This window comes from Maylandia zebra, linkage group LG6 (assembly GCF_041146795.1).
Source record: "Maylandia zebra isolate NMK-2024a linkage group LG6, Mzebra_GT3a, whole genome shotgun sequence".
Taxonomy (NCBI): Eukaryota; Metazoa; Chordata; class Actinopteri; order Cichliformes; family Cichlidae; genus Maylandia; species Maylandia zebra.
Window position 1 is genome coordinate 24,082,569 of NC_135172.1, and position 15,593 is coordinate 24,098,161.

The following is a 15,593-nucleotide window of genomic DNA, read 5'->3' on the forward strand; positions in this document are numbered from 1 at the left end:
GCAAAATTAAAACCAATGGAAGATGGACAAGAAAAGTTCAAAGCCATCAGGTGCTCAGTTTAGAAAAAAGAGAAAAGAAGAGGAGGAGAAACGAGCAACAGATACAGGTAAGCAGATGTGTCATTGGATAATGGCAGGTCATCCTGAAACAATCAGAATCAGAATACTTTATTAATCCCTAAGGAAATTATGTGCATTACAGTTGCTCCAAGAAGACATGGTAAAAATAGCAACAGTAACAGACTGTTGATTTGTCCTGTTCTCATTGTATGACGAATTATGATGGACGTTTGGTAGCCGTTTGCATACTATGCATACTCTCTCTCTCTTCACATGTGTGTGTGTACAACAGTTTCATGTTAATGTACAATCCTTAATATGTTTTGTGTGTGTGTGTGTGTGTGTGTTTCAGCTGTTTTACAGAGCAATACGAAAGTAATGTAACAAGTACTATAATAAATAACTTTCTCTTTGAAGTAGTTAAAAAGTAACGTATTGCATTACTTTTATGAGAAGTGTTTTGTACAAAAATAATAATAATATTTTCTTTTGTTCTTTGAGGAACACCGATCTCCAACATGCACAAACATTTCACAAAACAGCATGCAATTAATTTGCACAAATTTAATGTCTTTTGACTTTTGTAATGTCAGAATTGCTAAAATCCTATCAATTCTCCATCTCTGACCAAGTGCATCTACTAGAAGGCTAAGGGGAAGCACTTGCAGTCACCAGTATTTTATATGACATACATAAAGTAAAAGCTCAGGATAATGTCCTGTAAAAATACTTTTTTACAACATCTTTTTAGTTTTGTGTTGACTGTTGGAGTTTAAGAAAAGGAGTGTATGGATATGACCCATTTTCCAGAACAGATAAGACTGTAAGTTGTGGAGCTTGGTGTGTAGTGTGACTTGTAAATAAAAACAATTTTGTACACAACCTATTGAACCCAGTTCTTTTTATTCTTCTACTGGACAGAGAAGACGCAGACTCAAAGTATTTATAATCATTTTATGATTCTTTACTTCTTCTTTACCTCTGCCCTTACTTGATGTGTGTGTGTGTGTGTGTGTGTGTGTGTGTGTGTGTGTGTGTGTGTGTGTGTGTGTGTGTGTGTGTGTGTGTGTGTGTGTGTGTGTGTGTGTGTTGCTTAGTTCCGCTTTTCTGTCTGTACATGTGTTTTCTGTTCTTAATATACTGCCTCTGCAGCTCTGCACAAGACTTCCTGTTCTGCACAGTTCCAGTCTGGCTGAGCAATTGGTTTGTGAGTCAAAGCTGGCCTTCCTTTATACAGGCCTTTATTATAAAATACATAAAACAAAATACACAGAAAATAAGCACTAGAAAAGAGATATATTCCCTAATAAACCAGAGATTTCACAGCTTTTCATGTACTTCTACCTCTCTCACCATCAGACCTATAAGAGTTCAAGTTTGCTTTGGAAATCATGGATACAGCTAATGAGTGACCATTAGTGTGATCAACATGAAGTCTCCATCCTAAACACAAGCAGAGTCTGAGAGTTACACTTCCACAAGAAGAGCCCATTTACAACTATTGAATTTATTTGGACATTTAGAACAATAAAATAAATGCTACATTACAGTAGAGTGAGAGCAGGTATATCCATTGAGGTTGAGCTGCAGGTGTGATACACAGAGAATTAAAAAACAATATTGTGTAAATGGATTGTTGTCTGCTACTTTGCTCCTTCATTTGAAAGTACATCAAAGCCTGTGGTCCTCTACCTGTAGTAGAGTAGTTTGTAAACAGTAGTTTGCAAGGGAAACACATTTGTACTTGTTTCTTGGTAGCTCCTGTTGTTTTTTCCTGGATTCTGGTAGTAGCTAGGGATACATTCATGACTATGGCTAACAGCCAGTCTTAACAATCCCAGTTTGATCTATAATCTACTATCCTTGGATATCGGCTCTGAAAATAATAGGTCTAGTAATAAGATGACACATCTTTGATAAAGAAGTTCAATACAGCAACCCTTTGTTTGTGTTAGTTGGCTTGACAAAACCTAAGCCCCAGTTAAAGATTTCATACCTGTTCATTGAGGTGTCAAAAGTAGAGACAGTTTGTACTTTAGTAGAAGTACAGATACCAGTGTTAAAGAATGCTGCAATAAAAGTTGAAGTACTGATTCAACTCCTTTACTCAAGTAAAAGTAAAAAAGTACAGGTTGTGAAATATACTTCACACTACTTCCACTACAGTGACAACATTACTACATAAAAGTAGCTTCTTGAAGACAATTTCGACCACCTATTTTTATGCAGAGCCAACTGAACCTTGTGCTATATCAATGTTCACGTGTTTAAAGTTCACATGGTGATTTAGGCTCTTGCTTGACACAGAACACTCTGACTTTAATCTCAAAATAGCTCCTTAACGCATTAATTTTTTTGTAGTACACAAACCTGGTAATTGTCATAATCTTTATTTTGATAAATATAAAGTTCACAAATCTACAAATCACATTCACCACACCACTAATAATTATTATTTGCAGTAGTTTTTCCTTCTTCTGATATTAAAAGGAAAAAATGCAGAGTAAAAGAGATGGCATTTACAAATCACAAGAAGCATATTAAGCCTAAGATTCTAGTACTTGGTTGAATAAATAATGGTTTTATTAATTTCATTATAGAGGCATACAGATCTTTTAATCAATGCACTAATTAATCAATGAAAAGAAGAAAAACAACTTATTTTTATTAAGACAGTAGTATGTAAATATTTTGCTAGACTAGTATGCTGTTTCTCATTTAAAGTCCACCTTCCAAACTATTCACCTGATACTGTATGATTATGACAGAATCAATCACTTGTCTGCTGCATCAAGATCATTTCAGTTCAACTCACATCATTAAATATGCACATCTTCTCTTTCACCATTTAACTCAATAATATGTTTGGATATTAATTCGCATCTTGCAATGCATATTGTAAATTAATATGTATGTTTTTTATAGTTTTTTTTAATGCCACAATAGCAACGAAAACAAGTGCACTAACAAGCTAATGTGTTACTCACAAGTAACTGCCAATACGTTGCCAAAAAGTATTAGATATTTTGCACCATAAATTTGTGTCTGGAAAATACTATAAGATATATATATTAATCTTTTACACTCAGCACACATCTGAGCACCAAATTACTTCATCTTGGTAAATTTCATAATGCTAGCTTCTTATATCTTTTGTTTTTCCTTTGGTCGGCACACCCGGTTTTATAGCACAGTAAAAACTTTTGGTGAAGTCACTGGAGTGAACTTGAGTGGTGCCTACATGTTGATCATGATTTGTGCCACAGTCAACAGTGTTAGCGCCCATATGCCAATTGTAGACTGAAGACTGGTTGATGATGACACTCCTGGAATATTGAAAAAAAAAAAAAGTACCTCCATAAAATTCTCTGGACTTATAAACTTGAGTTCTCATCTTGCTTTTATGTGTAACACTGACAGCACAATTATACAACATTATATAGGGTAGTTTACATTAATAAATTCAAACTGCAGAATATGTGGCCAGAAACTTACTTATACTGCCTTCTATGATGCCCAGTGTGGTATTTTGGAGTGCTTGTGTCAGCGCTGTAGTTGCATTAGTTAGTGATGGAACCGAGCTTTGATTTTGGAACACAAGAGTCATGTTGACAACTACTGATCCATTCCTAGAATGACAAAGACAGAAGCAATACTTCTTAAAAGCAGTTGAAGGACAGATATCTAAGAAAAACATAAGTCATGGACAGAAATTTAGCCTTACTTAAAGCTGTTAACCCTGGAGCGTAGGAATGATCCAAAGACATTTTTAACCAGTCTGTTTATCTGAAAGAGAACATTATTGTGAAGTGTTTACAAGTGTTTAATGAAGGTTAAAGGAAGAAATGAAAGTCTCTTAAATCATATATAGTTCCAAGAATATATACATTTTACATTATTATGCTAGCCGACATTTAGGTTTGTTTGTTAGCACATAGTATTGGTGTCTTACCTCATTGGTCACTTTTTGAGCTAAAGCCTGAAAAGCTGATGAACTTGAGTTTGCGAGGTCTGCTGTAAAAGTTTGGCTGAGACTGAATATCAGACCAAGGGCTCCTTGACTTGCAGTAGGAGGATCTGTTGATGCAGTGCTGGTAGTTGTTGTGGGTAATGTTGTCACTGTAGTGGAAGTGGTTGTTGTATTTGGAGACACAGTTGTAGCTGCAGTTGTATTGGAAACCACTGCTGTAGCTGCAGTTGTTGCAGCTGTAGTAATGTTAGAAGCAGTGGTTGGGGTTGTTGTAATATTGAGCACAGCTGCGGAAGCAAAGAAAGTGGAAACTGTAACTGTACCAGTGATTTATCAATAAAGAATTATTAATTTATTTTAGATAAAGAATTAAATACGTTTGGTTAAATACTTACTTGCATTAAGACTGCCTGGTATAATGTTCAGGGAAGAAGAGTTAATATTTGCAGCGAGTTCTGTGGTTAAATTGTTTACTGTAGGAACTGAGGCTTTGTCTTGGAATACAAGAGTCATATCGGTAACCACTGATCCTGACCTTTATTGGTAAAGAGAGAAAGAAATACTTTTATGGCAGGAAGTGACTAGTAAATATCTGGAAAAACTACATTATCAAATTTTGGCCTTACCGGAATGATTTAACAAAGGAACGAAGGAAGGATGATCCATAGACACGTTTACATGCAGCATTTACCTGAAAGATAAAATGTAGTTTTATACTTTTACAGCAGATGCACATGCCATTGCCTGTATGAATCTGAGGCTTTCATAAATATCATCTTGCAAATCAAATGGATTTACAAAACTAAACAGGACTTAGAAGATTTAATAACCAAACTAAATATGAATAAATGAATGTAAAGAAGAAGAAGAAGAAGACCAGGGAAAGAGGCATTTCAGTATTTTAACCATTGCCAATTTACAGTGAGTTTTATGTAGGCCAACAGAATATCAGCACTGTTGCCGTCTTACCTCATTGGTCACTTTTTGAGCTAAAGCCTGAAAAGCTGATGAACTTGAGTTTGCGAGGTCTGCTGTAAAAGTTTGGCTGAGACTGAATATCAGACCAAGGGCTCCTTGACTTGCAGTAGGAGGATCTGTTGATGCAGTGCTGGTAGTTGTTGTGGGTAATGTTGTCACTGTAGTGGAAGTGGTTGTTGTATTTGGAGACACAGTTGTAGCTGCAGTTGTATTGGAACCCACTGTTGTGGCTGCAGTTGTATTAGAGCCCAAAGTTGTCGCTGCATTTGAGGAAGCATTTGTGCCATTGGCAGTAGCTGAGGCAATAGATATAGTTGGAACAAATGTCAGTTACAATATATTATTTTTACAAATGGAGAATTAAAGAATTTCATGAACATGCCACAGATAGGACATTCACTTTTAGTATAAACTGGTACATACTGTATTTTATTAAAGAAAACACGTTTCCTCATAGTCATGGATTGATTTAACAGACACTGATTTTCCTGGTGATAGAGGTTAAAGGTGAGGCTCCTCTTCACTTGTGTGGTTAGACTGAGTGTTGATGAGTTTATGCTGACTGCAAATGAGTTTGGGATAAGTGGTGTTGAAGTCATGTTTACCTGTAGTGAAGTTGTGCTGAGTGGGGTGAGAGCATGCTGACTGGTGCTGTTGGTGAGCATTATAGTGAGGTGATTTGGTGTGGTCAGGTTAAGTGGTGTTAAAGGTGTGTTGACTTGTGGTGAGGTTGTAGAGGCTACTGGTAAGGTCATGCTGAATGGTGCCATTGGTGCTAATGGTACTATGGTCACCTTAATTGGTGTAACTGGGTTAACTGCTGTTCAAGTCATGTTGACTTGTAGTGAGGTTGTACTGAGTGCCAATGGGCTTGTGCTGACTGGTGCTATTGATTTGGATGGTGCTGAGGGCATGTTATCTGGTGTGGCTGAGGTTGAGTTTAGGGATGGACCGATCCGATATTACGGTATCGGTCCGATACTGACCTAAATTACTGGATCGGATATCGGAGAGAAATAAAAAATGTAATCCGATCCATTAAATATCACAAAAGCACTTCACAAAACTTGCAACATGGCGTAACTCAGCTCATAACCTTAGCGTGTCGGAGCAGTATGCGTCACGTGATAGAGCGGCTGTGGCGTGCAAGACTTGCTGGCGGTCAGCATTTGGATCCTCGCTACCAAACCGGCATTTCATCTCCGAGAAAGTGATCCCAGAGAGAAGTAAAGCAAGTGTGTAAGTTCATCTCTGAATGTTTGTAAAGCATTCCCACGTTAAGCTTAACAACCGATATATGGAGCGACTGCCTCTTCTCTCTCCCTCCCTCTCCTGTTACTACTTCAATCATGAAACTGATCAATGATCAGCTGATCGGCTTTTCTGTTGCGAGTCCCGTTTCTCTTGTTTATTTATCGCCAACTTTGCACCAGAAAGAGGAAACCAGCGGCTGAACAACAGCAGCACATTTAAGCTTGATAAGCTGTTCTTAGAATTTATTTAATATTACTTTCTACACCAGGATCCTTTTCTACGTAGTTGACGGCTGGTAACTGTGCAGGGGCGGATCTAGCAAAGTTTAGCCAAGGGGGCCGATAGGGCATTAACAGGGAAAAGGGGGGCCCAAAGAATATGTTTCTTTTTTATTCTCATTTAAAATGTCTAGCTTTTAATAAACAATTATCTGAATCTTACAACCAAAGTTTTAATCAGAGGTAAAATGTATAGAAGTCATTACTGTATATAGTAACTATTAAGTCTAATACATACCCTAGTAAGCTATAGTACCTTTTCCATCTGTGCAGTCTGCAATTCTGTTGAAAAAAGATGCTGAATCTATTTAATTATTGTAGAAAAATAATTGATTTCTGTGCATTTTTTTTTACATGTGCATTAAATTAAGGTTGATTACGTCGATTATGCATCACGAGCCAGAGGATGGGGGGTAGTTCCCTATTTTTATTTTTTTTTTACTGGGAGTTTGCAACCCTATCAGTTAGGTTGTTTAATATTTCTGCTAAGTACTCTTTAAAATACCAGAATAGGGAGGATGGTGTAGGTTTAAGTTTATTAGCTCAGTATTGCTGAACCATGAAATATTTTGTGTGCAGTGTGTTTTTTACATACAGGTATAACAGAATAGCTTTAGTGTTTTGTTTTTAAAACATGAGTATGAACCTATACAAAATGCAGCAAGATATTAAAAAAACTGTTTTATTGATTAAAAAATAAACTATATTGGATTCCTATCGGTATCAGCAGGTATCCAAATTTATGATATCGGTATCGGTATTGGACATAAAAAAGTGGTATCGTGCCATCTCTAGTTGAGTTCAGTGGAATCAATATCACATTAAATGTTGTTAGCACAGAGGTGATGTTGAGTGGTGGTGAGGCTGGATAAAATGGTTATAAGAGTGAGGCTGTATGATGGTGTTACATGCTTGTGATAATCACATGTAAAAATTCATAGTTATTTCATGGTAATACCTGGTGTGGTACTTGGATTCATTGTTGAAGATGATGTTGTGATTTGTTCTGTTGGTGCTATTGTCACAGCTGGAAATCACAATATTAAATAAGTTATTGCACAGTCTTGTGACTATTTCCTAGTTATCATATATTTGATATCGACATCCAAAATCACAATTTATGACAATAAATGATCAGGAAGGATGAAACAACAAATTACATGAGGACCGACCTTTTGCTGAAATAGATGACGTGTTAACTGAGAGGTTAAAAGTTGGGCTTGCAACAGCTTCTGTCAAAGTTGCAACTGCAGAGCTGATATTTGGTAATGTGCTGACATTATTGAATATCAGCTCAGCATCAACCACAATGGATCCTTGACTGTAAAGGAAAAATGTAGTGATTTTCTATGCTTTCATTTTATTTGTCAATTCTTTATCACTGATTAGCCTTACATCAAGAAGGCAAGAATGAACTTATTAAATCTATTGTTAAAAATAAAAAGTAAATGGTTAGTTGTCTGGATGCATGCTCAATCATCCAGTATAGTAAAAAAGTTGAATCTTTTCATCTGGACATAAGTTTTCATTGGGAGAAATGTTTTGTCACTGTTCCAAGTGAATTCTTCAGTCTCAGTTGATTGCAGGTTTCTGCAGCCATATAAACAGTACCTTTGCACAACAACTGAAACTAGTCAACTTACCTCACAATGGTCTGTGAGGTCAGTTCCTTGATCATTAAATGGTTAGTAGCTAATAAATGTTTAGTTTTAGAAAGTAATCTTAAGCTGTGTTTCTTACCTGAAACTATTGATGACAGTTTGTTTGAAGCTAGATCCAAATTTTTTACTATAGACGCTGTTGAGCTAGGAATAAATTGTTTTGAAAGATATATAAATACATATCATAAAAAATGAAATTTCAAATATTTTAAAATCAAGTTCATATAAGTCATATCACAAAGATTTCATACATTTTATGTTTCATGTATACGTTCCCTTGCTCATCATAAAATTCTTAGTTATTTGGAGTAACCAGCTAGAATTGTATTTATTCATATTTTTATATATCTATTGTTTAAGTACATTCAGATCAAAAGAACAAAGACGTTTAGATAAGTAGACTTTTTGGGAAGGTTAAAAAAAATTCCAAGAACTCACCTGTTCAGTCACTTTTGATTCTAACTGTTTAAAGGCTGGTGAGCTTTTGTTTGCAAGTTCTGGTGAAAAGGTTTCCTGCAGCTTAAATCCTAAATTGATTTTAGGTGCTTGTGCTGGCGCGGCAGTTGTAGTTGTGGTTGGAGCTGCAGCTTTAGTTGTAGTGCTAAAAAAGGTGACATTTGAAAGTATGGATGTTCCTTGCGAAGTTAGGTCTGGAGATAATGGCTTGACTGTTGGTGAGGTCATGCTGGGTGTACTGAGTGACGCTGCGGTCATGTTGACTGGTTCTGTGGATGGGTAAAGTAATGTTAAGGTCATATCAACTTGTTCTATGGTTTAATGTTGTTGACAACATGTTCACAGGCAAGGTTGTGTTTATTGTTATTGAGGTAGTGCTAAGTCGCATAGAGGTCATCTTGACGAGACTGGGTTAAGTGGTATTGAGGACAGTTGATCTGTTGTTAAATTGTGTTGAGTGGTGATAAAGTAATGCTGACTGGTGTTGTTGGTGAGAGTGGTGCTGAGGTGATGTTACCTGGTAGGGTTGCATTTAGATGCACTGAGGTCATGCTGACTAGTTTTGTGGGTGGTGCTGATGTCACTATACCCGGTGAAGTATGTGGAATTGTGGTCATGTTGACTTGAGGTGAGGTTGCATTGAGAGACGGTGGTAAGGGTGGTGCTGATGTCACGTTTTTTGGTGAAGTTGCATTGAGTGGCGGAGAGGTCATGATGCCTGGTGTTGTCTGTGAGGGTGTTGCTGACGTCACGTTACCCGATGAAGTTGGGTTAACTGGTAATGAGGCCATGTTCGTGTTGACTGTTGCTGTTGGTGAGGGTGGTGCTGATGTGATGTTTTCTGTTGAGGGACAGCAACTTTTATTACTCCGGTGTTTACAATATCTGCTCATCATGATCTTTGCTTAAAATAAAATAATGACACTGAATACAGAGGCATAATTTAGACACGAATAAAAGCATTTTAGACAAAGGAATATATACTGCAGTTCATTTTCATTTTGATTTTGTTCTAAAGTCCACTACTTAAAATCTTTTTAGTGGATTATGGAACATAATAAATTAACTGTCATTCATATATTGAATGCGCACGATTTGTATTAGATTATCTGAAGATGATGTTGTGGTGGGTTGTAATGAGGTTATGTTTGAGTTTATTGGTGCTGAGGTTCCAAAAACTGTTGGTGGAGTTGTACCTTCTGGTGGTGAGGTTGCACTGCTTGGTACTGATGTAATGTTTACCAGAGATGCGACTGTGTTAAATAAAAGGTAATTATTGTAAAAAGAAAAGGCATTGGTGAGGTTGCATTTCCCATTGAGACTGGGTTGATTGGTGGTGAGGTTAAATGAAAAAGAAGTTATAAGGCAGTAAAAGCATGATTAACTGTAGATGAGCTTGTAGTGTTTGATGATTGTAAAGATGAGTTTAGTGGTGGTAGGATTTCGTTTGAGGTTGCATTGCTTGGTACTGATGTTATGTTGATGTCTGATGGGCTTGTGCTAACTGAAAATAGAAGTGTTAGTGGGTTTGGGTTAATAGAATGGGAGTCCCCCATGCCCACATGTTCCTCCACCTCAGCTGTTCAGTATTTTACTCATTGAATACAGTAAAATGCTGACATAGTTGTGCATTAAAAAGAACACTGTCTAGCATGTACATTAGTTTCATTACACTAAAGTTTCTTTAGTTACGTCAAATTGTGGTGGGGGGTGGAGGGATGTCGAACAGAGGAATGGGAGTGAGGGGTGGGGAAATCTTTTAGCCCATTCAGCTCTAGGCTCCTTCAGCTTCTGTTTTTGTTACCTGTTGTTGAATTGTCAGTAGATGCTGCTCCCACTAGTCCTGTAGAATATTAATTGGATTATTATTCTTATCTGAATTTAGGCAAAAAGCAAAATTATACAAATTCAGTCTATACTTTCATATATTTTAAATATAAATTGCTATTAGCATCATCGCTCTATTTGCACTGTCTCAAAATCTCTCACACACACACATACGTGCAAACACATGAAACCACAAATATCAAGAGAGTGAAATGACAGAAAGATACAACCCAAGAAATACCTGCTAATAGGAGGAGGAATGTAAGAGGTTCCATCCTCCCTCTGCCTGGTTCCTGTAAAACACAACCCTCCATAAATATATTTGTAGTTTTTTGTTTGTTTGTTTGTTTGTTTGTTTTGTGTTGTTTAAATTTTCCCAAAGAAGTAAAATTTGCACTTACAAAAATGTATGAACAAAACAAAATGACTTTTTACTTGTTGACTCTGGTTCAGTTTTCTATTCTATGTCTCCGTTTGGCAGTAGTTTTCATTCACTCATAACAGGTGTGGAAAAGAGTTACAAAACTGCTACAATATGAATAAACTAAAATTACAGAGGACATGTTTGAGAAATACTTTTTCTTTTCATCTGAAATATTTATACTTATATATTACTAAGAAATAATCAAATTAAGAACTGTGGTCTCAGGCATATGGTGTGACAGCATGTATAATGAAATTGAATAAATAATAACAAAATATGAATCTTCTCTCGTGTGTTCTGTGATCAAAATTCTTACTATTTGTCATTTTCTGACATTAAAACTATATATATCATGAATTTATAATCATGTAATTCCATCTTTCTAGTCTATCAGACTGTTTGCAATTAGAAGCCATTTAAGTATTTAATAAATATCAGTATGTATTTGTTAAGTTGAGCTTTTTTCTTTACTTGGAATTCTTTGAAATTCCAAAGAGCAAAGGTACAAGAACTTTTTTTTCATATTCACTGTACATTCAGCTGTCAGTGCAGAGTGGCCACACCTTGACAAGCTAAGCAGGGCAATCTATTATTCAAAATACAAAGAACCACTCAATTACACATTCAGCATACAACTTTTTTGGCTTTAAAAGTGAACCAATTCATTGTTGGCAGGCATTTTCTTGTTATTTAACAGTCTAATGTGAAATGAACAATGGCATTCAAAAATGCATTTGATTAATTTGAGAGAAATACCTGAATGTGAACAGGAAAAACTAACATTGTGAGAAACTTTCAGAAAACAGTAATCCAAATTTAGAAATGTGATGATGAAAACTCCCAATTTAATTAAGAATGTATGAATCTACAGCTTATTAATAGACTTCTCAAAGCTTATAAAATCAATTAGAACATACAAAACTTTGACCTTTTTGGTGTAAACTAATTATCCATTCATTGTATTTTTAACATGTATTTGTGTATCAGAATTGACTGTGCAGCAGCATTTTAGTTAGTGATAAAAAAATTTTTATTCTTTCTGAATCTAATTCAAATGACTGTCATATGAAAAATATATTTATAACCAGTAAGAAGTCTGGTCTCAGCCCTATGTTACAGCTTTTACACTCAACACAGTGTTAGTGACATCATGAATAATAAACATACATATATAATAAAAGCCTTCTCTCACGTACTTTATTGTCTGTGAAGGTTCTCAGTCATCCAGGTCATCGTAGTCAAAGGAGCTTGCAAAGAAAAGCGTCTGGACTTCTTTAAGTTGCTTGAAGACGTTTCACCTCTCATCCGAGAAGCTTCTTCAGTTCTAAGGTCAAATGGTGGAGAGTCCCAGATATAAACCTAGTGGGAGTAACCCCCCACAGAGGGACAAAAGGACCCCCTGATGATCCTCTAATCGCCTGAGCCAAGGTGTGAAGCTGGGTGTGGGTCCCAATCAGCCAGAGTTTTGGGTGAGCTCATTGTGAAACCTGGCCCCACCTTATCATGCGAATTCCTGAGGTCAGATGGCCCAGGATGTGAGTGGGCGTTAAGGCGTCTGGGAAGAGATCTCAAAACTGGATTATAGATGGCAGAGAGTTGGTGTCGTAAACCCCCGCCTCTGTTCAAAGATGGTCGCTCACAGTGGACATAGATGGCTTCTTTCACTCCTCTTTCAAACCATCTGTCCTCTCTGTCCAAAATGTGAACATTGGCATCCTTCTGGGACTCTCCACCATTTGACCTTAGAACTGAAGAAGCTTCTCGGATGAGAGGTGAAACGTCTTCAAGCAACTTAAAGAAGTCCAGACGCTTTTCTTTGCAAGCTCCTTTGACCACGTACTTTATTATTAAGACGCTGTCTGCTACTCTAGAACATAAAAAGTGACTTAATCTGATTTATTAATAATAATATCATGCAATGTCTAAATGTTTTGTATATTATTGGTTTGATCATATTATGATCATTTAAGTCTTTAATAAATATAAATGTGTGTTTGTTAAATATGTTTTTGTTTAAACAAGGATTAAACACACGCAAAAGTACAAAAACATTTTCTCGTATTTGTTATACAGAGCTGTCAGTGCAGAATGATGACACCTTGACAAGAAATTAGATGTTGGTGGTGTAAATTAATTCCTTATTAATTATAATTTTAAATATTTACTTGTGTTAATATCGGAATTTAAAAAATAAAAAAAAATAAAAATTTCTCTTACCTCTTGGGAGTCTAACTGTGCAGCAGTATTCTTTTAGTCAGTATTAACCGCACCCTGAATGGTAGGCTAACTAGGCAACAGACTCCTTACCAGCTGGAGTCCAAATAAGTAACTGAAGACTTGTGCCTTTGGTTATTTGTAAGTGAAGGAAGCAAGAAATTCTTGCTTTTTCAAAGTGTGACATAACTAGCTGGACTTGTTTTGTTCATCATTTTCTAAGCAAAGAGAATGTTGAAAGTCTTAAGGTGCAATCACAATGCCAAGCCCATTCTTTCAGTTTCACACTTTCATACATTTCAAAATCTTGTCATGAGTAGTGCTGCAAGGACTACTGATTAAATTGTATCATTAGTACTTGCAATAAACACTGCTCTGGGTTTGAGTTGTCTTTAAACAAACTATGGTTAAACAACCTGTCAATTTTTTTTTTAAAAGTTCAATCTGTGTCATTTACATAAAATATCAGCAAAACCTAAAGTCACTTTCAGAAAAAGTCTGATCAGTGAAACTAGTGCTTTTAGTATTCTCTCTGAACAATGACACTTAGTAGCTTTTATCTTTTATTTTTCTATCTTACTTATAAAATTTGTGTTAAAATAAAAAAAAAAACCTGTCAAAAAGACTACTTTCTTTCATTCTTTGAGCTTACAAACAATATGCAATTTCCGATATCCACAATAAACCAAATTATTATTCACTGTATAAACCAATGATTGTAGAAAAGAACTTTTCTGCAATCATTGGTACAAACACAAGTATTTGCAAATATAACTGGTTGCTTAACAGTGTGAATTTCTTTTTTTCATCTGTTTATTGTTTTTGTTACAGCTTAGGAATAATGCACTGCCGTTATATTTTGTGGTGTCTGAATTCAGAGATGTGTAACAGTGAACATTTTAAGTCTATATTTTGAGATATTTTGATTACATTTACAATGAAGCTTAATACACACTTGGACCTTGTTTTATCAGTCATACACAAAAAGTTGAAATGCAGAAAGTGTGATCACACGGATTCATCTGAAATCTTAAAACTAAATAAATTATGAATCCATCATAAGCCTCGCACCTAGGTCTGTGTATTTCAGGTGTGTGAAATAAATTAAAATAAAAGTGTAAAGCCTCCATATGTAAACATTTGGATCTTGTCTACCATTCTGCCCTCTGCCCTTTATTATTGGCCATTATTTTAGTACTCATCACTGCCTTTTATTTGAGTAAGTCTCTCATAAGGTTCTCATTTGGAACCTTCCTATTTGCATACATTTTATGCTGGTCTGGTGCGGAGTCATATCAGTTGTTCTGATGCCTGGCTTTCACTGCACATTTGTACTTAGCTGGCTGAACTGCTTTTAGTTCTCTATACACTAACAATTAATTATCTGGTAACTTTTGTCTATATCTTAGTGTTTGTCTCTTTCATGTGTATTATGTATACTCAGTTAACCCTATTTTGTATTCTTTAGTTAATTGAGTGTCTTTCCTTGAGATGTACAATACAGTATGTGGTTTTTAAAGGCATAAGAACTGCTGGATAAGATTTTTACTGCAGTCCTAGTTTTGATTGCCAAGTTTACACCTTAGAAGCAGGATGTTGACAGTATTTCTACTGGAATATTTAGTCTTGGTATTTTTCTAGAATGTGTTGTCGGTACTTTGGGTGTGTGTGTTAACACTAAGAGCAAGTTTGACTACATTACACTGTAATCCCAGTTACTGGCAAAGGCAAAAAGAAAAACAAAAGAACATTTCTGACTGTTCCGGCAGAGTAATTATAAAAACTGCACAGACTAGGCAGAGAAAACAAAATGCAATGCAGAAAAGGATAATAACTAGGGCGACCAACCGTCTTCTTTTCCCCAGACATGTCCTCTTTTCACGGTCTGTCTGGGGCGTCTGGGGGGATTTTCGAGATTGATAAAAATGTCCAGGTTTTCCTATAGGGCTTTGGAGTTGACGTCACGCCGCAATGTGTTGTGGGAGCGCGGCGCCATTTTCCGGGTCCACAAATCAAAACAAACACACTGTGTTGGAACGACGACAACAAGAAACATGCTTAAAAGCAGCTGAAAAGAAAACGGACGGTATAGAGACCGATTGCGTCCAGAGGCGAAGCGGCGGCACTTGCAGAAAATTGCGTGCATTGGAAATGTGGACCTGTATGAAATACGGCCGTGGAGTAGAAACCCTGAAGACCAACCGCTATTGACGTAGCCTGATATACAGGGTGGGCCATTTATATGGATACACCGTAAGAATAAAGTTATGTTGAAACCAAGCACACCATTGTTTTTCTTGTGACATTACCAATAAGTTTGATGTGTCACATGGCCCTCTTCCTATTGAAAAAACAAAAGTTGTATCCAAGATGGCCGACTTCTAAATGGCCACCACGGTCACCACCCATCTTGAGGAGTTTGCCCCCTCACATATACTAATGTGCCACAAACAGGACTTTAATATCACCAA

The 15,593-nt window shown here is 36.3% G+C and overlaps 1 protein-coding gene across 2 annotated transcripts; it reads right to left on the minus strand.

The window, feature by feature from the left end:
• Nucleotides 1–1,547: 1,547 nt before the first annotated feature.
• Nucleotides 1,548–13,268, minus strand: LOC101483183 (uncharacterized). 2 transcript variants are annotated; one of them, XM_014413334.3, is made up of 15 exons: nucleotides 13,126–13,268; nucleotides 10,726–10,777; nucleotides 10,462–10,500; nucleotides 9,175–9,498; nucleotides 8,640–8,926; nucleotides 8,281–8,345; nucleotides 7,713–7,861; nucleotides 7,499–7,567; nucleotides 5,000–5,304; nucleotides 4,657–4,721; nucleotides 4,426–4,565; nucleotides 4,013–4,317; nucleotides 3,785–3,846; nucleotides 3,556–3,689; nucleotides 1,548–3,386 (listed from the first exon to the last, which is right to left on the minus strand). In XM_014413334.3, the coding sequence occupies exons 2-15, from the start codon at nucleotides 10,757–10,759 to the stop codon at nucleotides 3,298–3,300; spliced, it is 2,067 nt and encodes a 688-aa protein (XP_014268820.3). In that variant the 5' UTR covers nucleotides 10,760–10,777; nucleotides 13,126–13,268; the 3' UTR covers nucleotides 1,548–3,297. The 2 variants fall into 2 exon arrangements, with proteins under 2 accessions (XP_014268820.3, XP_076741008.1); XM_076884893.1 differs by lacking the exon at nucleotides 13,126–13,268 and adding an exon at nucleotides 12,105–12,215.
• Nucleotides 13,269–15,593: the final 2,325 nt, after the last annotated feature.